We start from the raw sequence: 23,585 nt of genomic DNA on the forward strand, positions 1-23,585 counted from the left end.
TTATGTTCTGAGTTCTTAATTTGTAATAATGAGATCCTCAGTTGTAAGAGTTTGGTTAGCTCAGTTGGCTGGATGGTTGATCAATGATGCCAACAGTGTGAGTTCAATTACTGCACTGGCTAATGTTATCATGAAGGACTCTCATTCTCAACCTCTCTCCTCACCTGAGGCATGGTAACCCTCAGGTTAAGTGACCACCAATCATCTTTCTCTCTCTCCTTTATGAGAGGATAACACTTTGGTGATTTTACTTTGTTTTACCTCAGTTGTGCCTGACAGAACAAGGAAAGAACAACTACTATTTGTGAATGGAGTAGAACTGCTGAAGTCAGATGTTAATATAGCCACAAAAAGCTGTGAAGACAAGATGGAAATTTTGAGGGCTTAGGGTTCGTCAAACAAAGTCTTTCTTCTACCTTGGAACTGTGTCTTAGGAGAATTGTAATACAAAAGCAAAGGTCAAACAATGCCAAGAAAAACTCAAGAATTTCCAAATTTTATCCTAAAGGTTCTTCATCCCTCATTAGGAAATCAACCCTTTACATTGTCTAAAGGTGAGGGACAACTGGTGTCTTTCCACATTTGTAGCCCCTGTCCTTTGTGTAGTAGGATGAGATAGATGTCTATATCCTACTTCGAGGCCCCCTGTAGCTCACAATACATTGTGAATAAATGATACATCTTCCTTAGATACATACTGCAGTTGTACAAAGAATGTCACATCCTCAACAATAATACAAACTGTTGTGGACAGTTGACATTAACATGCTAAACTATTACATGGATAAGAATGTGAAAACAGTTCTTTGCATTAATTCAAAGCAAGGTGTCGGAAAAAAATGTCTTTAAATGTAGCTGTTCTGTCCTACAGATATAGTTAATATATCAAAGCAATTAGTGAGCTAAATCCTAATTAAAATACATGGTTCTTGATTAAAGATAAGGTATCATTTTACATCGAACATTTTATTAACCAGCACCTATGGATCCAGCACTGTTATACATTATTTACAGCATAAATTATTTAAATAATAATGCAACTTTCCCTTAAATAAAGCTTACCAGCCTCAATGGACATTGTGGATATCGCAATAATACAATAATCTTCCAGTATTTCATATATATAATTTTTGCCGATTCATTGAGAGTGCCAGTTGGTAAGTGCTGATTAAAACAAAGTTTGCTGTAATTTCGAATCATTGAGTTCAAACCTTTTGCTTATTTCTTTAAAACTGACAAACAGGCCTTATATTGTACACTTAAGACAGATGCAACTGCTTTAACCTAGTCATTTTTCTGACATCTTTAAGGTCATGTACTTCATCAAAAACAGTATCTCACAAGCAGTTCCTTTCGTGTTCTCGGGCTGCCTTCAACATTACTTGTTCACCAAGTAGAAATTCAAACTGAACTATTTCAAAAGGTGGTTTGATAAAATCCATAAATATTAGTTCAAAATAGTAGACTTCTGAAAATTTATTTTCAAAGTTATACATCCAGTTCTTCAGCAAAGACCTCTTGATTTATAGCTGTATCCCTTCTGACCATTCTAAACCTTCAAGCTAAAAATTATAATCCTGAAACTAAAATTTATATTCTGCAATGCATGAATCATGGACTAGGTATTTGCAACACTTACCTGCCAGAAGAAAATTAAAATGTATCACACATGATGGGTTTTCATTTACAATTGCAATTTAGCATGGTTGATTTTAATATACCTACAGACTAGATTAATCAAAGTGACAAGGGTAGCCTTGAGGGAGAGTTCACTGAACGTATCAGAGATTGTTTCTTGGAGCAGTATGTTGTGGAACCAACCAGGGAGCAGGTTATTCTGGATTTGATACTATGTAACATGGTGGAATTACTTAATGATCTCATAGAAAAGGATCCTTTCGGAAGAGTGATCATAGCATGCTAGAATTTCTAATTCAGTTTGAGGGTGAGAAATAGGTCTGGAATTAAACAAAGGTAATTACAAACTCATGAGGACAGATCTGACTCTAGTGGACAGGGCAGGAAGACTAAAAGTTAAGACATTTGATGAGCAGTTAGCTGTTTAAGGAGATACTGAATTGTTTCCAATGAAGATATATTCCAGAAAGGAAGAAAGGTTATAAGAGAGGGAAAAAAAATCATGGCTGAGGAAGGAAGCTAAAGATAATATAAAGACAAAAACCAAGACATACCATATTGCAAAGGCAAGTGGCAGGCTGAAAGATTGGGAAACTTGTAAAGATCAACAAACGGTTACTAAAAATTTCATAAAAAGAACAGAAGATAATTTATAGAAGAAAACTAGAAAAATATAAAAACAGTTAGCAAAAGCTTCTAATAGTATATAAATGGAATGAAAATAGCTGTAGTGAATGTTGGTCCCTTGGAGGATGCCACTGGGAAGTTAATAATGGGGAACACAAATAGCAGAGACACTTTGCTTCTGTTTTCATGGCGGAGGACTAGTATCATCCCAATAAAAACAGGTAATGCAGAGGTTATAGAAATTGAGGAACTTAGAATAATCATACCAGGGAATAAGTACTGAGCAAATTATTGGGATTGAAGGCAGATAACTCCCCAGGACCTGATATCCTATAAGCAAGTGCCAGCAGTGATAGCAGATCCATTGGTTATAATAATTCAAAATACCCCTGATGTGAGAACGGTTCCAGGGGACTTCAAAAATTTTAAAGTAACACCCTTATTAAAACAGGGAGGGAGGCAGAAAATAGGAAACTACAGACCAGTCAGTTTAAGATCTGTCAATTTTAAAAATCTATTATAAAGAAGATATTTGGAAAGTTAAAATAAAGTCCATCAGAATCAACATGATTTTATGAAGGGTAAATCATGTTTGACTAAATTGCTAGCGTTCTTCAAATACGTAACAAGTGAGATCCTGTAAATGTAGTATATCTGGACTTACAGAATGAATTTGATAAGGTCCTGCATAAAAGGTTAGCACACAAAATAAGATCACATAAGATTAAGGGTAATTATGAACTTGGACATAAGACTGGCCAAACAACAGAAAGCAGAGGGTCAGGATAAATGAGCCTTTTTCTGGTTGACAAGCTGTAACGACTGGGGCGCCAAAGGTTTGATCATTGTGCCCAATGATTTACAATCTATATTAATGACTTGGATGCAGGGAGTGAAGGTGCTATAGCCAGATTTGCAGATGACATTAAAATAGGTGGCAATGTAAGTTGCAGTAAAGAAATAAGAAATTTACAAATTAAAATGGATAGATTAGGTGAATGGGCCAAAACATGGCAGATGTAGTATAACATGGATAAGTGTGTGGTTATCCAGTTTGATTGGAGGAATAGAAAATCAACCTATTATCTAAATGGAGAGAAACGTCAGAGTGCTTCAGTGCAGAGGGATCGTTTTTATTCACTCACTGCTCTTAGGCCAGCATTAATTACCAATCCCTGAAGACAGTTAAGAGTCAACCACATTGCTGTTGTTTTGGAGTTACATGTAGTCAAGGCCTGATAAGGATCGCAGTTTCCTTCCCTGAAGGACATTAGTGAACCAGATGGGTTTTCCCAACAATCGACAATGGATTCATGGTCATTAGACTGTTAATTACAATTTTGTTTTACTGAATTCAAATTACACCATCTACCTTGGTGGAATTTGAAGCCAGGTCCCCAGAACATTACAAGGGTCTCCCGGTGAAGTCCCCAGAGGATCTTATTCATTTAAATTAAGTAACTTTTCATTCCTCCAAAATCAATGGACACAGGCTTGATCTGTCCAACCTTAGCTGAGTGAATCTTCACTGAACTGTTTCTATTGTATTTATATCCCTTCTTAATTATGGAGACCAAAACTGTACATGGTATAGTATAGTAAAACTGTATACTCCATGAATGATCTCATTGATGCCCTGTACAATTGCAGCAATACATCCCTTTGTTCATCCTTTCACCTTGCAATAATATTCTACCATTTAAACCTGGAAACTAAAAACAAATACATGCATATATAAGTATCTACAACACCAGGAAGAACAACTGTGTGCAAAATGGTTCAGCTTCTTGCAGTTAAAACACTCTAAGTTCACAATTGAAGACTTCCTCCTCTGTGTGGATCCCCTGATGGAATATAAGGTCTGACAAACTTAAGAAGGACTGTTACACACCTTGCAGGGAAAAGGTTTTCCTCTCTGGGTGTGTTGGTGTGCATAGAAGGATGATAAGTCAGAGAATGATTTCGTGCACATTTAGCATGATGAGAGATTCTCAACTTTGTGAATGTATTTGTGCACACAGAGGTTTCCTAGCTGTGAGAATGATTTGTCACACACCTCACACGTGAATGGTTTCTCCCCTGTGTGGATGTGCCAGTGTTTCAGCAGGGCTGATGATTCTGCAAAGCCCTTGCCACACACCTTACACTTGAATGGCATTTCCCCAGCGTGAATGCATTGGTGGGCACGGAGGTTTGATGATCTCAAGAATGATTTGTTACACACTTGACACGTGAAAGGTTTCTCTCCAGTGTGAGTCCTTCGGTGTCTGTGGAGGTGCGATGAATCTGAGAATAATTTGTCACACATCTCACACTTGAACGGCTTCTCCCCAGTGTGAATGCGTCTGTGTCTACCAAGTGTCGATGACTGTGTGAAAGTTCGATCGCACACGTCACATTTATAGGGTTTCTCCCCTGTGTGAATCAACTGGTGTCTCAAGAGATCAGAGGTTTGGTTGAAAGCCATCTCACAAAATTCACATTTGAAGGGTTTCTCCCCTGTGTGAATCCTCTGGTGTATCAGGAGAGTTGAGGATGTTGCAAAACCTTTATTACAAGCCTCACATTTGAAGGGTTTCTCCCCTGTGTGGGTTGTCTGATGTAGCAGGAGACTCCTTAACTGTGTGAAGACTTTGTCACATACCTCACACTTGACTGCTTCTTCCCCTGTGTGAATGCGTTGGTGTGCACGGAGGTTTGTTAACCATGAGAAGGATTTTTTGCACATCTCACACTTGAATGGTTTCTCCCCAGTGTGAATACGTTGGTGTTCGCGAAGGTTTGATGACTGCCTGAATGCTTTGTCACAGACTTCGCATGTGAATGGTTTTTCTCCCGTGTGAATGCGTTGGTGGTCACGGAGGGTCGATGGCTGTGAGAATGATTTGTTGCACACAGCACATGTGAAAGGTTTCTCTCCCGTGTGGATTCGCAGGTGCACACGGAGAGTCCATGACTGCGAGAATGATTTGTTGCACACCTTACATGTGAATAGATTCTCATTTTTCTGAATGCACTTGTGCACACGGAGATTTGATGATTGTGAAAAGGATTTGTCACACACCTCACACGTGAATGGTTTCTCCCCTGTGTGAATACGTTGGTGTTGAACAAGTGCTGAAGACTTTGTGAAAGCTCGGACACAGAACTCACATTTGAACGGTTTCTCTTCCATGAAGCTGTTCTTGTGTTAACAGGTTGGACAATAAACCTTGTGTGTTAGGTGATTCTATGAGCCTGTGCAGTTCTCCTCACAACCTCACATTTGAATAGTCTGTCATCAATAGGAATGAGTCAGTAGTTCATGAGGTTCATACACTTTTTCCGGGCCTCACCCTGACCATTGCCAAACCTTCAGAAAGTTTGGTTCTAATGGAAGGCTCCATACCACTGACCAGTTTCAGATCTGGTGATATGTCAAATGCCCTTGACCCAATCCAACATCCAGATGATGGTTTCACTGCCCAACTTTCTCTGTGTTGAGCAATATTACAGAGGGATTGGATTTCTCCCCACAGTTGTGCAGTTGTTTCTTGGGTGATGGTCAGCATCTAACTGTGGTATTTATCCTCTCTGATTCTCTGGTGTAGTATAATGCAATCCTTCTGTAAAACAGGAAAAGGAAGCATGATTTCCTTCAAATCCCACTCCTCCTTTGCTGAAGGGGCTGACTCCTCAGATAGAAACTATTCTATAGAGAGTGCCAGTCTGTAATTCCCCAGTGTGGGAATCATATCCAAATCCTTTCTTCTTCCTCACCTGACAGTTACACACCTTCTGTTTCTAGCAGGGACACGAAATAGTGACCAGAGCAGACAAGGTGGCTACTTTCTTTCCTCTACCCATATCCCAACTTTCCAGACACCTTGAGGGCAATAGAAAAGAATCAAGTGCAGTGTAAAATGAGTTATCAGTTCACTATGAGATTAAGTCATGTTGGTGAACACCAGTATTACCCTTAGAGAATGTGTTTAGTGTAACAAAAAGATAAATCTGATTAAGAAATTTCATCCACTGATTTCAATTTATTTAAAGAAATAAGACTTAGCAGGAATTTCTATAACTGAGGAAATATTGCTTCAGTGTAGCTGATTGAAGTCTTCTGGTTTATCTTGAGAAATCAGATAATTTGATACACTAAAGGGGGAGGTCTTCAGGTAAAATCTTTAACAAGGCATAAAAAGACATTTTAATAAATGTGTTACCAGGTATGACAGCTGAATTGTTATGGAGCTGGATTAACAATACAGATTGTGGTAAAGACGGAAATTTCTGGAGAAACTCAGCAGGTTTGGAAGCATCTGCAGAGAGACAGAAACAGTTAACATTTCATTTCCATTGACTCTTTGTCAGAATTGTGGAACAGAGTTTCGCTACAAAAATGGATAGCTCATGGGAAATTTCCTGAGTTTTTAGACCCGGTGCAAAATGTCCAATTAAGTCCTATTTGCAATTAGTGAGGAGAGAGTGAGATATTGTCAGGTCTGCTGCCACTGGATGCAAATTGAAGTAGACCACAGGGATATTCAAGTGCCGAAGCAAGCTGGTTAAAAGGTCCACCTTTATGCCATCTAATTTTTTTTTAAACATTTGTGGTCTTCAGCCCTTCCACACTGCCAATCTTCCCTCTAAACTGCATGTGCGCAGCCACCCCAACATTCCATATCAGCTGTGGATCACAGCATCAACGTCCAGTTCCAGACCTGAGAGATCTGTGCAGATGAAAAAGAAATTAAAAGGAATTCTGACTCCAGCACCTCTACATCATGATAATTAACTGCCAAAATCATATTCCCACCCTCTCATGGCCCTCTTTATCCCAACCTTCCATGATCCTGAGCAATTAGCTTTCATATGAACTAACTAAATATTCACCATAGGCAGACCTCAGGGGCCACGCTAAGCAGAAAGAAAATCAAGACATGCATCTTCACCACGACTGAAAGACTCCCAGATTAGCAATTTCTTGTTAGAAGCCAAATGTGGGAGGCCTGTCACAAATCTGGCGCTGACTATGTTCACCAAGGGGTGGCGAGAACAGGAATCCTGAGAATCCCTACAGTGTGGAAACAGGCCATTTGGCCCAACAAGTCCACAGGGATTGTGTGAGGAGCATCCCGCCCAAACTCATCCCCCTACCCTATAACCCTGCATTTCCCATGGCTAATCCACCTAACCTACACATCCCTAGATATTATGGGCAATTTAGCATGGCCAATCCACGTAATCTGCACACCTTTGGACTGTGGGAGGAAATCCATGCAAACACAGGGAGAACGTGCAAACTCCACACAGTTGCCTGAGGCTAGAACTGAACCCCGGTGTCTCTTGCTGTGAGGCAGATGTGCCATCCTAACTGTAAATGGGTTGTCCTTCACACGTACGAAGTCAACGCATATGTGAAACAGCAGCTGCCTTCAGTCAGATACAGCGTTCTCTTCTGGGACTTAACAAGAGAGGGTGTAAAGGTTAAACTCTTCTTTAGAGAGGTGAGGTAGGCTTTTGGATAGGTCCAAGGTATGTTTTGGAGAGATACAGTGTTCTTTGGAACTGTTAGAAGTCGACATATATGTGTGTAAAAACAAATCAACACATTGGAAGAGTGAGAACTGTTCAGGCATGAACTGTGGGTGTTTGATGTGGCATGCATTGAATGGGCAGGGGAATTTGTAGTATGGGCAGTGAGGACTGAAGGCTTTTCTTTTGCTTTTTTCTGTTCAAACTATCAATGGAAATGTCCAATCAAATGATTCTAGAGGGAACTGTAAAGGTACACCAGGCCAGACAAAATGCCAAAGCATTGAGGTGAACCTTTCCCACAGCCTACCTCCATGAGCTTTTTCCAGGTTTGTAGCTCTGATTCAAACTAATACCCACTCCTGTGGATTGAAAATTCGTGTGTCTAGAGCTCTTTCTCCCAGTTGTGAATTTTCCCAACTCTGTGCTTGAGAGTCAGGAGTGAAAGTTCAGACAAAGGTTCTGAAAATGTAATGTGTCCTTCAATATAATTTACCTCTTATGTAATTAATGCATTACGACCATATATTCATAACTCTACTTCAGGCAGGTAATTAATCACTATCCTGATTGACTGTCAATCAAATTATGAACTTCAAATTTCCCCTTTGAAATCATTTGAACTTTGGACAGCATCCAAGCACTCACAACGACACAATGGTAACCCTGAGGGAAATGTCAACAAAGAAGTGCTGGAACTGATGGAATACAATTTATTTTTCATCTCTCTCTGACAGGAAAGTCTGTGTTTTCTTGAAATTTAAACGGATGGGGATTTAAACACTTCACATCATTAGTTACAGAGATCCTTACCCACCATTAAAAAGCATAGAAATGGGGGCAGGAATTCAATATCCAATTACTTCCTATAATTTTGGAAGCTGCAAAAAGTCTCCAAAATTGTTGCGAATATCTGGCCCTTTGAGTTTAAATCCAACCACAGAAGGTTACACAGAATCACAGAAATATTACTGCGCAGAAGGCCATTCAGCCTATTGGCATGAGGGAATAGAACCAATGTTACCACAATCTCCTATATTTTCCCAATACCATTACCATCCAAAAATAATGTCTAATGAATGGCTTAGTTGAACCTGCTTCCACCACAGTTTTAGGCAGCATATTACATACCTTAACTATTCGCTGTGTGAAAAAATGTTTTCTTATATCATCCTTACATATCTGCACATTGCATTAAATTTATGCTCTCGGTTTTGAAAATTTCTAGCAAATCTTCTCTCAGCCTTCTTCTCTCCAAGGGGAGCAGTCCCAATTTCTAGAAAGAATCCTCATAACTGAAGTTTCTTATTTCTGGAACCATTCTTGTAACTTTCTTCTGCACTTCCTCCAACATATTTAATATATATATACACACACACACACCTTTCTATAATGTGGCATCTACAACTGTACACAAAACTCCAGTTAACATTTTGCAAGTTTCTTGTACAAGACAACATCACCTCCCTGCTTTTATGCGCTATGCCTCTATTAATAAAGCTGAGAACACTATGCTTTATTTACTGCTTTCTCCATCTGTCTTGCCACTTTTAATGATCGGTGCACCTATACACCCAAATCCCTCCACTTCTACACCTCATTTAGAATTGTTACCCCCTATTTAATATTGTCTTTCAGTGTTTTCTGACCAAAATGCATTATCTCACACTTAATGCACTGAAACTCATCTGCTACCCACTTCATCAACTTATCAATGTCCTTTTGGAGTTCCATCATCCACACAGTTTCAAGTTTAGTGTTATCTGCAAACTGTGAAATTGTCCCCTGCACATCATTAATATATATGAGGAGAAACAAGGGCCCCAATATCAACCTCTTGAGGGTCTCTACCAAAAAGTTTCCTCCAGTTTGAAAAATATCCATTGACCATGCAGTTTGAAGAAAAAGTGTCTCTGGAAATATTGTTTGATAATTTTGATTGTTGAATGATTATTTATGGTATTTATTAATGGTAAAGTCCTAGGGAGTGTTGCTGAACAAAGAGACCTTGGAGTCCAGGTTCATAGCTCCTTGCAAGCGGAGTCGCAGGTAGATAGGATAGTGAAGATGATATTTGGTATGCTTTCTTTTATTGGTCAGAGTATTGCGTAGAGGAATTGGGAGGTCATGTTGAGGATATTGGTTAGGCCACTGTTGGAATATTGCGGGCAATCCTGGTCTCCTTCCTATCGGAAAGATGTTGTGAAACTTGAAAGGGTTCAGAAAAGATTTACAAGGATGTTGCCAAGTTTGGAGGATATGAGCTATAGGGAGAGGCTGAACAGGCTGGGGCTGTTTTCCCTGGAGTGTCAGAGGTTGAGGGGTGACCTTATAGAGGTTTACAAAATTATGAGGGGCATGGATAGGATAAATAGACAAAGTCTTTTTCCTGGGGTCGGGGAGTCCAGAACTAGAGGGCATAGGTTTAGGGTGAGAGGGGGAAGATATAAAAGAGACCTAAGGGACAACTTTTTCACACAGAGGGTGGTACGTGTATGGAATGAGCTGCCAGAGGAAGTGGTGGAGGCTGGTACAATTGCAACATTTAAAAGGCATTTGGATGGGTATATGAATAGGAAGGGTTTGGAGGGATATGGGCCGGGTGCTGGCAGGTGGGACTAGATTGGGTTGGGATATCTGTTCGGCATGGACGGGTTGGACCGAAGGGTCTGTTTCCATGCTGTACACCTCTATGACTCTATGACCATAATGTCTGTTTTCTATCACTCAGCCAATTTTATACCCACTTTGCTACTATCCCTTTTATACCATGACCTATAACTTCCCTCACAAATCTGCTGTGGGTCACTGTAACAAACATCTTCTGGAACCTATATCATGTAAACAGCATTACCTTCATCAAGCCTTTCTGTTACCGATCAAAAAACTCAAGTTAGTACAACACAATGTCTACTTTAGAAATCCATGCTGACTCTTCCAAATCAACTGACCTTTTTCCATGTGAATTCTGATTCTATTCCAAATAATTGTTTCAAGAAATTTTCCCACCACTGAAGGTAAACTAGTTTGTTTGTAATTGCTGGGATAATCCTTAGAGCTTTTTCCTGAACATGACTGAATTGTTTGCAATCCTGCAGTCTTCAGAGAACTTCCCCAAGTCCAGGGAAGACTGAAAGGTTACAGCACCCGCAATTTTTATCCTAACTTCCTTCAAAATCCTTCAATACATCTCATCTGGTATCTTGTCAATTCTGAGTGTCAAAAATCTATCCAAAACTTCTTCCTTATTAAATTTGAACATCTCCAGTGACATAGATTCTTCATCTGTCACCATGGCCTGGGCAGCATCCTACCCTTTTGTAAAAGTAGATGCAAAATATTAATTTAATACCTGTGCCCTTGCCTCTGTCTGTAGATCCCCTTTAGGTCTCTGATCAGCCCGACTCTTCCTTTAACCACTCTTCTGATCATTTATGTACCTATGGAAGACTTTGTGATTTCTCTTTACATTAGTTGCTAGTTTTTTCTCATAGTTCCACAATGGAAATAGGAACAGGCATAGGCTCCACCCAGCCCCTTGAGCCTGTTCCACCATTCAATGCTGGCTGGTATGTGGCTTAAATCCATATACCTGTATTTTGGCTCATATATCTTAATACCTTTGCTTAACCAAAATTGCATCTATCTCAGATTTAAAATTCACAACTGATCCTACATCTTTTACTTTATGTAGAACAGAATTTCAAACCTTTACCACCTTTTGTATGTAGAACTGTTTCCTAAAATCTCTTCTAACTATTTGGTTATAATTCTCAGACTATGCCCCCTAGTTCTAGAATCCCCAACAAGTAGAAATACTTTATTTTTATCTAACCTGTCTTTTCCTATTAATATCTTGAAGACTTTGATCAGATCACCCCTTAACCTTCTTTGCTTCTCCTATTTGCATTCTCACCTTTCCCCTCAACCTGTGATATTCCTATTGGTTCTCACATAACAAAAACAGATTAATTGGCCTGACTGGTCCATGCTGGTGTTAATATAATTGTGGTCTCAGCTGTACTTTCTCTATAACTCTTGGTGTCATTGTTTGTCAAAAATCTATCTAACTCAATCTTGAATACAGTCAATGACACAGCCTCTGCCGCTTTCTGAGCAGGGGAATCCATTGAATAATAGCAGTGAGAAAATAAAATTCTTTTCAACTCTGTCTTGAAGGGAGACCTCACTTTTAAACTGTGTGACTGGTTCTATTTTCCTTGGTAATTGGAAACATCTTCCCAATATTCACCCTATAAGTTTTTCTCTGGTTTCGATATATTTCAACAAGATTACTTTTCTCTCTTCAAAGCTCCAAGAGGTACTGGCACAAGCAACTTCATGTTTCCTTATAAGTTAACATTCATTCTCAAAATAATCTTATCCAAACTGGTTCTAATGCAATTGCATCCTTTCTGAACCACTGAGACCAAAACCATACACGGTATTTCAGATGTGATTCCACCATGGCCCTATGTGGCCTTCTGAGAGTGCATCCTTACAAATTGCTCCCCTCTGACAGTGAAGTACATCCTCAGGTAGAAGTCATGTTTCAGTGACACAAAGCCCCAGTTTGACCACACCTGGAATACAGGTAGCAATTTTGCACACCTCACTACAGGAAGGAGATATTAAACTTGGAGGGTGTGCAGTGTTGATTTGAAATTAAACAAACTGGGGATAAATTCCCAATGTTTAGAAAGTTAAAGTGTAATAATATCAACATTTTTGAGATATGACAGGGTGAATATAGATCAATTATTTTTATTGGTTGGAGAGGATAAAGCCAGGTCATCATTTAAAAATCAGAGCCAGACCTTTCAGGGATGAAATGAGGAATTGCTTTGACACACTCAGTGTGGAAGAAGATTTGAACTCACTTCCACAAATCATAATGGGTGGACAGCACAGTCATTTTGTGGTTAGCACTGCTGCCTCACAGCACCAGGGACCTAGGTTTGATTCCCGTCTCGGGCGACTGTCTGTGTAAAGTTTGCACATTTACCCCGTGTCTGCGTGGGGGGTTTCCTCTGGGTGCTCTGGTTTCCTTCCACAATCCAAAATTGTGCAGATCACGTGAATTGGCCATACTAAATTGCCCATAACGTTAGGTGCATTAGTCAGGGGTAAATATAGGGTAGGTGAATGGGTCTGGGTGGGTTACTCATCGGAGGGTTGATGTGGACTTGTTGGGCCAAAGGGCCTGTGTCCATACTGTCGTAAATCTAATCTAATAATAAGTGTAATGTGTAATGTGTGAGACTAATTGAATTTTGCTCATCCAAGGTCGATGACCATAAGATAGAGGAACAGAATTAGCCCATTTGGCCCATGCAGTCTGTTCTGCCATTCAATTATGGCTGATATGGTTCTCAACCTCATTCTCCTTCCCCCCATCACCATTGATCCCCTTACAAATCAAGAACCTATCCATCTCTGTCTTAAGTACACTCAATAACTTGGTCTCCACAGCCTTCAGAGAGAATGAGTTCTACAGATTCAACACCTTCTCGCTGAAGAAATTCCTCCTCATTTCTAAAGGGTCTACCCCTAATGCTGAGATTGCGCCCCTGTTTGAAGGGATGGGAGAAAGGGCAGAAATATAGAGCTTGATCACAGAACCACCCTGATCTTGCTGAATGTGGGACATACTTAAGACACTAAATATCTGACTCCTATTCTGACGTACAATCTCCCACTCCCTCAGCACTGCACCTACCCATGCTTTCCCCCCATACATCTCACCAAAGCAAAATTCCCTCAGAGGAACTGTAAAATGATGGTCGACTAGACAATAATTAGCTTCCGACACACATACGGAATTCAACACTCGGAAATCAGTAAGAATCCCCAGACACTCTGCACCTCCCAGATAATTACATCTCATTTTCTCATATTCAGGAATGAGCCATCAACAAAACTCAGGCTGGAAATCAGAATGAAAGTGCTTCCAATAAACGCACCCAATATCCAACACAAAGCTCCTGTCAAACAGCTCAGCACAAAGCACCGAGTAAACAGCTCTCCCAGCATAAGGGACATTTCCACCCCTGACTGCCCACAGGATAGTCAGACTGCCTGAAGGTTGGTGTGGATATTATGGGATACAATTTGTATAAAAGCTGCTCCTTCACTCACCATCTCCTCACTTGGTTTTCAGTCCCTATAGGAAGTGAACCAGCTCTGGAAGAGGAAGAGGAGACAATGGGCAGAGTGGGTGGGCTCTCTGATTGACGTCTCTCACAGTCAATCCAAATATTTCTATTAAAAATCACACAACACCAGGTTATAGTTCAACAGTTTAATTGGAAACACGCTAGCTTTCAGAGCGCCGCTACTTCATCAGGTGATAGTGGAGGACACAATTTATAGCAAAAATTTACAGTGTGATGTAACTGAAATTATACATTGAAAAATACCTTGATTGTCTGTTGAGTCTTTCATCTGTTCGGGTACCATGATAGTTTCACTTCTTTCATGTGTAAATCACAAAACCTTTTTTTTTAAAGTTGCATTCTCAGGTTAACTGTAATAATTGATGTTAGCTGGACAATATGTTGAAGGTGTTAGCCCCCTGTGTTCTCTGTCTAAGCCATGGTGTTTAGATTGATTCTAATCTAAAAAGTGGGATAACAGGGTTTTACATGAATTCATGCAGTTTTTGAGCAAAGCACAATGTAACTCTGCAAGTACAAATTCACCCCACAAAATATATGTGTGCGCTCTACACTCACTACACACACATATACACTCTCTGTTGCACTCACAAGCCCTAACCCAGACAGACACACACACACATACACAGACAAAGACCCACATGCACACATATATTTGGTGAGGTGAATTTGTACTTGCAGAGTTACATTGTACTTTGCTCAAAAACTGCATGAATTCATGTAAAGCTCTGTTATCTCACTTTTTAGATTAGAATCAATCTAAACATCATGGCTTCGACAGTGAACACAGGGGGCTAACACCTCAACATATTGTCTAGCTAACACACATTGTTACAGCTAACCTGAGAATGCAACTTTCAAAAAAAAGGTTTTGTGATTTACACATGAAAGAAGTGAAACTATCATGGTATTCGAACAGTTGAAAGACTCAACAGACAATCAAAGTATTTTTCAATGTATAATTTCAGTTACATCACACTGTAAATTTTTGCTATAAATTCTGTGTCTTAGAATTGTGTCCTCCACTATCAGCTGATGAAGTAGCGGCGCCCTGAAAGCTAGTGTGCTTCCAATTAAACCTGTTGGACTATAACCTGGTGTTGTGTGATTTTTAACTTTGTACACCCCAATCCTACACCGGCATCTCCAAATCACAAATATTTCTGGAGCAAGTGGAGGTGAGGTAGGGATTTAAATTAGTCATTTTCCCATCTGAATAAAACTTCATTTTTTGCAGCTGCTGTCTCAGATCTGGCTGGTAAATGTTTGACAGATAGCATTTTTCATTTTCAGAGGATTTCAAACAGACAACGTCAGTATGAGTTGTGCATCCTCGGATGTGTTTGACAGCGGATCAGAAGAGGAAGACCGACAATATCCAAGACAGTGATGACGTTAAGTGGTGGAATCAGCATATGCACCGGAGGGAGGAAAGTTCCATAGAGAAGCATGAGAACAATATCAGGAAACATGGATTGGAGGCATGGTACATTGTGGAAACCGAGCAAAGGCTACGACAACGGATAAATGGACACCGCACAACAATCAACATACAGGAGGGTTCCCTCCCAGTTGGGGAACACTTCAGTGGTCCAAGACATTCAGCCTCGGACCTTCGGGTGACCATCCTCGAAGGTGGACTTCGGGACAGGCAACAGAGAAAAGTGGCCAAACAGAGGCTGATAGTTCGGTACCCATAGGGAGGGCCTCAACCGGGACCTTGGGTTCATGTCACATTACAGGTGACCACCACACATACAGATAATCCTACACACACACACTCTCACACACACACAAGCACTCCTATACACACAGACACACATACGCGCACACAGACACCCACACACACCCAAAACTGCATGCATTCATGTAGAACACTGAGCTCAAAAACTACATGAATTTATGTAAAACGCCATTATCACTTTTTAGATTAGAATCAATCTAAATATCATGGCATAAATAGAGAACACAGGGGGCCAACACCTTCAACATATTGTCTAGCTATCACCATTGTTAACAGCTAACCCGAGAATGCAACTTTGTTAAAAAAAAGGTTTTGTGATTTACACATGAAAGAAGTGAAACTATCACTGTATTCTAACAGATGAAAGGCTTAACAGACAATCAATTTTTAAATGTATAATTTCAGTTACATCACACTAAATGTTTGCTATAAATTCTGTGTGTCAGGATTGAGCCCTCCACTATCACCTGATGAAGGAGCGTCGCTCCGAAAGCTAGTGTGCTACCAATTAAACCTGTTGGACTATAACCTGGTGTTTAAACATGGAGACAACATTGTTCCTGTGGTTACACTACTCCAGATCAATCACATTGATTGGAAATAAAATAATACAAAACAAAGAACTGCAGATCTGAATGAAACAAAAGGAAAATTGCTGGACCAACTCAGTTCAGGCAGTAGAAATATTTTTGTTTTTATTCACTCATGGAATGTGGGCATCGCTAGCTGGCCAGCATTTATTGCCTATCCCTAGTTGCCCTTAAGAAGGTGGTGGTGAATTGCCTTCTTGAGCTGTTGCAGTCACCTTCTGTGGATTGACCCACAATGCCTTTAGAAGGGAATTCCAGGACTTTGACCCAGTGACAATGGCAATATATTTACAGGTCATAATAGTGTGTGACTCAGATGGTGGTGGTATTCCCGTGTATCTGCTGCTGTTGTCCTTCTAGCTGGAAGTGGTTGTGAGTTTGGAAGGTGCTGTCTAAGGATCTCAGTGAATTTCTATAGTGCATCTTGTAGATAGTATACACCGCTGCTACTGAGTGTCACTTCAGCCACACAACTGGGTGCCTTTTGATGCAGAGTGCCGGCAACAGTACACAACTAAGTTGTGATATCACAATGCATCACATCTCAGCAGTAGGAAGGACTTGTATTCCATTAATGTGCAGGGGATCTGTGATAATTGGTTCCATCTCTTGGAGGTGTATACCCTGGCAGCTGCCACAACTCTTGCATCTTGGAGCACTCTCATGTACTTGCTTTATTTGGGGGTACAGGTACCTGACAAGGATGGTACTGGCAGGCAAAGGCTATCCATTGCAATCATGGGTCATGACACCATTATACAACCCCAACCAATACAGTGCTGCCCATACTTCGACCAGGGCTGTAATGGAGCAGACAACAGTGCTGCTAAAGATGAGATTCTGCTACATGGACCACTCTTGGAGTGTAAGGGTGCATGTGTGCTTTGGGGGAGGGGGGCAATGCACGGTAGAGTATGTCACATCATTGTAGCGTCGTGTGCTCTGCACAATCTCAGCAGGTAACAAGGCGATGTGATAGATGCTAAGGAGCAGGGAGAACAGGAGCAATTTTGGCTAACATGCAAGCGGTTTGTTATATTCTGGAGGAAAAATGCATCTTCTGTTCATTTGGTTTCTGTTTGCTTTTGGTGATTATAATTAAAAGATAATCTTTGACATTTTTTGAAGGTCTCTCTGTGGTGGTTCCCCCACTGAACAATGATCAAATGCTGGTCTACACTGGGGAAAGAGTAGCAATGACTGGAGAGAGCAGGAAGAGTGGATATGCCTAAGGCTGGCTAAGCTAGATGGCCTGGTGGTGATACACAACTCCATTTTATCAACCCAGTTGCTGCATATGAGGAAGTGTCAGCCATGCCATAAACAGTGTAGGTTTTGGCTGCTGTCCATAATGTTGCCATAGAAGGGTAACTCCAGAATGCCAGTGTGTGTTCAGTATTAAGGCTGAGGTATCAAGATGGCATTGGCACCAGGGATGCCAGTCTATTCCAGGATATGTGTACATCGATGATTTCTTCCACCTGTGGCGAGTGGGAGAATTTGGTTAGCATCGGAGAGGTGCAGAGTACATAGTTAATGAGGTGCATTTGGTACAATTATGGTGAAAAAGCCTTACTAAGGCTCAGAGAAAGAAACGTTTCAAGAACCATGATGAAATTAACTCAGCCAAAATATGATAAGATTCAGTCCAAAGACAACGCTGACACTGACAGCTCAAATCATTTGCTATGTTAGAGCAAATTGAACATTCAGGGTTCCAGTTTTGAAGGGGAAAAGCATTCTGTACTAAGCCTTGGGACTTAGAAGGTGAATCAACTACAATGAAATCACTGAATATTTTCAAGACAGAAATTGATAGACTTCAAGGGATTTGAAGATGGAGCAGGAAGATGGCTTTGAGGTAGATGATCATGTTATGATTTGTATGAATGGTAGAAAACGCTTGATGGACCAAATGGCTAACCCTTGCTCTTAATTCTTATTTTCCAATAAAATATTAAGTTATTGTCAACCATGTCTCAGTCAGCACTCTCGTTTCTGAGTCAGAAGGTTGTGAGTTCAGATCTCAATCCAAAGACCTGAACAGTGTACCAGTCCAAGGTATCATCTCGCTGATGAGTTATAGAATTACAGAAATGTACAGCATGGAAACAGATACTTTGGTCCAACTCGTTCATGCCAACCAGATATCCTAAAAAAATCTAGTCCCATTTGCCAGCATTTGGCATATATCCCTGTAAATCTTTCCTATTCATGTACACATTCAGAGGTCTTTTAAATGTTGTAATTGCACCAGCGTCCACCAGCTCCTCTGGCAGCTCATCTCATACTCTCTGTGCGAAAACGTATCCCTTACGTCCTTTTAAATCTTTCCCGTCACCTCAAACCTATGTTGTCTAGGTTTGGACTCCACTACTCTGGGGAAAAGACCTTGGCTATTCACCCTATCTATGTCCCTCATGATTTTATAGACTTCTATAAGATCAACCCTCAGTCTCCGATGCTCCAAGGAAAATAGCCCCAGCCTGTTCAGCCTGTCCCTATAGCTGAAACATTCCAATCCTGGCAACATTTTTGCAAATTGTTTCTGAACCCTTTCAAGTTTCACAACTTGCTGCAACTATACAAAAGTCTAGTGAGGCCGCACTTGGAATATTGTGTACATTTCTGGTTGCCCCATTACAAGAAGGTTGTGGAAGCACTGGAAAAGGTGCAGAGGAGATTTAACAGGATGTTGTCTGGTCTGGAGGGAAGGTCTTATGAGGAAAGGCTGAGAGACTTAGGCCTGTTCTCATTCGAAAGAAGAATATAAGAGGAGATTTGATAGAGACATACAAGGTGATTAGAGGATTAGATAGGGTAGACAGTGAAAATCTTTTTCCTAGGATGATGATGTCAGCTTGTACAAGGGGGCACAGCTAAAAATTGAGGGGTGATAGATTTAAGACAGATGTCAGAGGCAGGTCCTTTACTCAGAGAGTGGTAAGGACGTGGAATGCCCTGCCTGCCAATGTAGTTAACTCAGCCACATGAGGGAAATTTAAACAATCCTTGGATAAGCACATGGATGATGATGGGATAGTGTAGAGGAGTGAGCTTAGATTCGTTCATAGGTCGGTGTAACATCAAGGGCAAAAGGGCCTGTTCTGTGTTTTTTTGTTCTTCCTTCCTATAGCAGGGAGACCAGAATTAAATGCAGTATTCCAAAAATGGCCTAACCAACGTACATTACAGCTGCAACATGACCTTCCAACTCCTATACTCAATGCACTGACCAATAAGGGCAAGCACACCAAATGTCTTCTTCGCTACCTGTCTACCTGCAAGTGTACTTTCAAGTAAGTACAAGACTGCACTCCAAAGTCTCTTTGTTCAGCAATACTCCCTAAGACCTTACCATTAAGTGTATAAGTCCTGTCCTGATTTGCCTTTCCAAATGCAGTATCTCACATTTATCTAAAATAAACTCCATCTGCTACTGCTTGGCCCATTGACTGAGCTGGTCTGTTTGGCCTCTCAGGTGAATGTAAAGATCCTGTGACACAGGTTAGAGAAGAGCAGGGGGTGGTATCCTTTTGTCCTGATTAATTTAGATCTTGCAATCAACTTGAAACAGATCATTTGATCATTATCACATTTCTGTTTATGGGAGCTTGTTGTCTGCAAATTGACTGCCAAATCACAACAGTGGCTATATTTCAAAAGTATTTAATTGGATTTAAATTACTATCATTTACCTGAATTTGTGAACATTGATATTTAAATGCAAGTCATTTTTTTCAGGAAATATTCTGCTTCCTGTGAACTGTAAATTATAAATCCATTGATGTGGAAAGTAGCCCAGCTGACAATAATACTGACCAATGTACATTGTACAGGATTCTTACTCAAGGATCCTGTATGTTAGTGAATAGGAACACAACATGCTGATAAATTATAAAGAGTTTGGGTTAAGCCAAAATTTATTATGGATTACAGATCTATACTGAAAGTGGAAAGAACAGCTGAAAAACAACACAATATTCAGCCTACAATAACAAAACATTTGCAAATGATTCAATGTTTCCCAGGACATGAAATGAATCTTGCAAGTGTGTAAGGTGAACATATCACATTATTATTACATTGAGCTATGATGAACTGTGGCAACTCAGGTCTGTAGATACTCATCCTACTCCCTCACCATACTCAGTTTTCCTAGACAGGAAAATACAGAAATAAATATGGGGTATCTAAAGCTAGAGTAGCCTGGATGACTAAGGGTAGCGATGAAAAGAAAAGGAAGAAAAGGAGGCACATGATGCACTCCAGAATAATAATAGCAATAAATATCAGGATGAGTATCTCAAATATAGGAGAGAGATTAAGCCTGGAAATATGGAAGGCAAACAAGGAGGAAAAGATGGCATGCTGTGCTGAATCAAATGTTGTTCAAACATATTAATAGTAAAAGATTAGGAAAGGCTCATAAGGAACAAGTAGGATAAGCTGGTCATTGAAGCAAAGGTATTGCAGAGGTACTAAATGAATACTTTTCTTTTGTGTTTACCAAATTAGAAAATGGTGACAACAGCCCATTTGAAAATGTGGGTATTGAGCAACTGAAGAGTACAGTGATAGATAAAGAAGAGGAGCTAAAAAGACTGGTAGCACTCCAGGTACAGAAGTTGCCAGGCCCGAATGGGATGTTTCGCAGATTGCTGAGAGAGGTAAGGGAGAAAATCGCGGAAAAGTTGATAGAAATCTTCCAGGCTTCTCTGAACATAGGATTAGTCCCGGGGAACTGGAGGATTGCAAATGTGACACTGTTGTTTAAGAAAAGTGCAAAGGATAACCCAGGAAAACATAGACTTATCAGCTTAACATCAATTGTGGGAAAACTGAAGAAGACCATAAAACAGGATAAGATAAATATACACTTAGTGGAAAATAAGTTATTACTAAACAGTCAGTATGGCTTGTCAAGAGCAGGGCATGTCTGACAATTTAATTGAGTTCTTTGGTGAGGTGACACAGGCAGTGGAATGAGGGTAGTGTTTTTGATGTTGTTATTTGGACTCTCAGAAAGCATTTGATTTAGTACCATGTGGTAGGTTGGTGAGCAAATTTAAAAGCATTGGATTGATGGGTTCTTGGCAGCATGGATCAGAAGTTGGCTAAAATATAAGGAACAAAGCATTGGTACTGGCAATTCTCAGTCTGGAGACAAGTTGAAAGTGGTGTTCCCCAAGGATTGCTTTTTCTGATTTACATGCGCAATTTTGAAATGGGTATTGACAGCAAAATCTCTACATCTGCAAATGAGAGAAAATGCTAAGGAGAATAGTGAATTTTACATGTTGGCCAAATGGGCAGACACATGGCAAATGAATTTCAATACAGAGAAATGTGAGATAATAATTTTGGTAGAAGATACATGGAGAGACATTACAGTTTCAATGGTACAACTTTGAGGGGAATACAAGAGCAGAAGAACTTCAGGGTTCAAGTGCTAGATTCTCCTGATGGTGGCCAGGAAAGTTAAAACAGTGGTTAGAAGCTTTATAGGATCCATGGGTATATAAATAGAAACAGAGAGTATAAAAGCAAGCAATTGATGCTACCCTTTAAAAATCATTGGTCAGACCATATTTGAAGTATTGTGTTCAATTCTGGGCACCTTACTTAAGGAAGGTTGTTAAAGTCCTGGAGAGATTACAAAGGAGGTTTACCAGAATGATACCAGGAATGAGGTATTTTAGATACAAGGTAAAATTAGAGAAATTGGGTTCATTGTCCTTGGAGTAGTGAAGACTAAGGGGTGATTTTATTGAGGTATTCAAAACTATGAACAATTTTGACAGGGTAAAGAAGGATATTCTGCTTCTATTAGCTAATATGCCAGTAACTAGGGTTTAAGATTGTCAAAAATTGAGAGCGAGGAGTGAGATGAAGAGAAATGTCTTTACTCAGAGATTTGGAATGCACTGCCTGTGAGAGCAACGGAGGTGGATTCCATGCGAGGTTTCAAAAGAGAGCTGGATATATATTTGAAAGTGATGAATTCAGAGAAGTACAGAGACTGGGCTGGAGAATGTGACTAGCTGGGCAGCTCATTCAGGAGCAGGTATAGACATGGTAGGTTGAATTACCTCCTCCAGTACTGTAAAATTCAATCATTCTAATCACCATGGTATTAACCAAACACCTGTCACCTGAAGAGGGTCTGTCTAAAAGTCAGATCACCAACTAAAGCAGTGTCTGATTCTACCTCATACCCACTTGTGAGAACTGGCTCATTTTACTAACACACACACACACACTCACATCAGGGGAAACTCTCTCAAAATAATGCAGACAGAAGTTTCTTTAAAATCCCTTTAGTCTGGATCTCAATTCTGATGGTCAAAAATGACACCGAATTTTGGTAACACAGGATGGAACTTGTTTCCAACTTACAAACCCACCAATGGTTACAGAGATCCAGTGATCACATGAGTAAATGAGCCAATCAGTTCCATTCATGGAAGATCCTTTTTTCCCCCCCAGGCGAATTTGACAGTGTTTTCTAATTCCCAACTCCCTGATCTTTGGCCTTCTGTGCACCACAATGTTTCTGTTGCTATCAATCTGGTTTGTCATTCAACTATATCAGCATTCTATGCTTCAAATTACCTTTACTCTCATCCTTTTGGTCCATCTTCCTGCTGCTAATGTTGAAGGCAAGAAGATTTGAGTATATCTTGCTCACAACTGATTTCACCAGAATTGTTTGATCCACATCAAGCACTAGTGGTCCTGCTTTCCTCTGTCAAAAGTGGTCATTACTCTAGGACCATCCTGAAGAGAAAAGATAAACCACAACCTCTCCTCCCAAAACCAGCTGTGTCCTTGTGGATAAGACCATAAGACATAGGAGCGGAAGTAAGGCCATTCGGCCCATCGAGTCCACTCCGCCATTCAATCATGGCTGATGGGCATTTCAACTCCACTTACCCGCGTTCTCCCCGTAGCCCTTAATTCCTTGTGACATCAAGAATTTATCAATTTCTGCCTTGAAAACATTTAGTGTCCCAGCCTCCATTGCACTCTGTGGCAATGAATTCCACAGGCCCACCACTCTCTGGCTGAAGAAATGTCTCCGCATCTCTGTTCTGAATTTACCCCCTCTAATTCTAAGGCTGTGTCCACGGGTCCTAGTCTCCTCGCCTAACGGAAACAATTTCCTAGCGTCCACCCTCTCCAAACAATGTATTATTTTGTAAGTTTCTATTAGATCTCCCCTTAATCTTCTAAACTCCAATGAAAACAATCCCAGGATCCTCAGCCGTTCCTCATATGTTAAACCTACCA

At 40.3% G+C, this 23,585-nt stretch overlaps 1 protein-coding gene across 2 annotated transcripts; it reads right to left on the bottom strand.

Moving 5' to 3' along the window:
* Positions 1-3,600: 3,600 nt before the first annotated feature.
* LOC122541602 (zinc finger protein 271-like) lies at positions 3,601-13,959 on the bottom strand. Of its 2 annotated transcripts, none has more exons than XM_043678470.1 (2): positions 13,921-13,943; positions 3,601-5,870 (listed from the first exon to the last, which is right to left on the bottom strand). In XM_043678470.1, the coding sequence occupies exon 2, from the start codon at positions 5,438-5,440 to the stop codon at positions 4,238-4,240; it is 1,203 nt and encodes a 400-aa protein (XP_043534405.1). In that variant the 5' UTR covers positions 5,441-5,870; positions 13,921-13,943; the 3' UTR covers positions 3,601-4,237. The 2 variants fall into 2 exon arrangements, 1 of the variants encoding a protein (XP_043534405.1); XR_006309622.1 differs by lacking the exon at positions 3,601-5,870 and adding an exon at positions 6,271-6,977 and having other exon boundaries at positions 13,921-13,959.
* Between the last annotated feature and the right edge of the window lie 9,626 nt (positions 13,960-23,585).

The sequence above is a fragment of the Chiloscyllium plagiosum genome, chromosome 37 (assembly GCF_004010195.1).
Source record: "Chiloscyllium plagiosum isolate BGI_BamShark_2017 chromosome 37, ASM401019v2, whole genome shotgun sequence".
In the NCBI taxonomy this organism is placed as follows: domain Eukaryota; kingdom Metazoa; phylum Chordata; class Chondrichthyes; order Orectolobiformes; family Hemiscylliidae; genus Chiloscyllium; species Chiloscyllium plagiosum.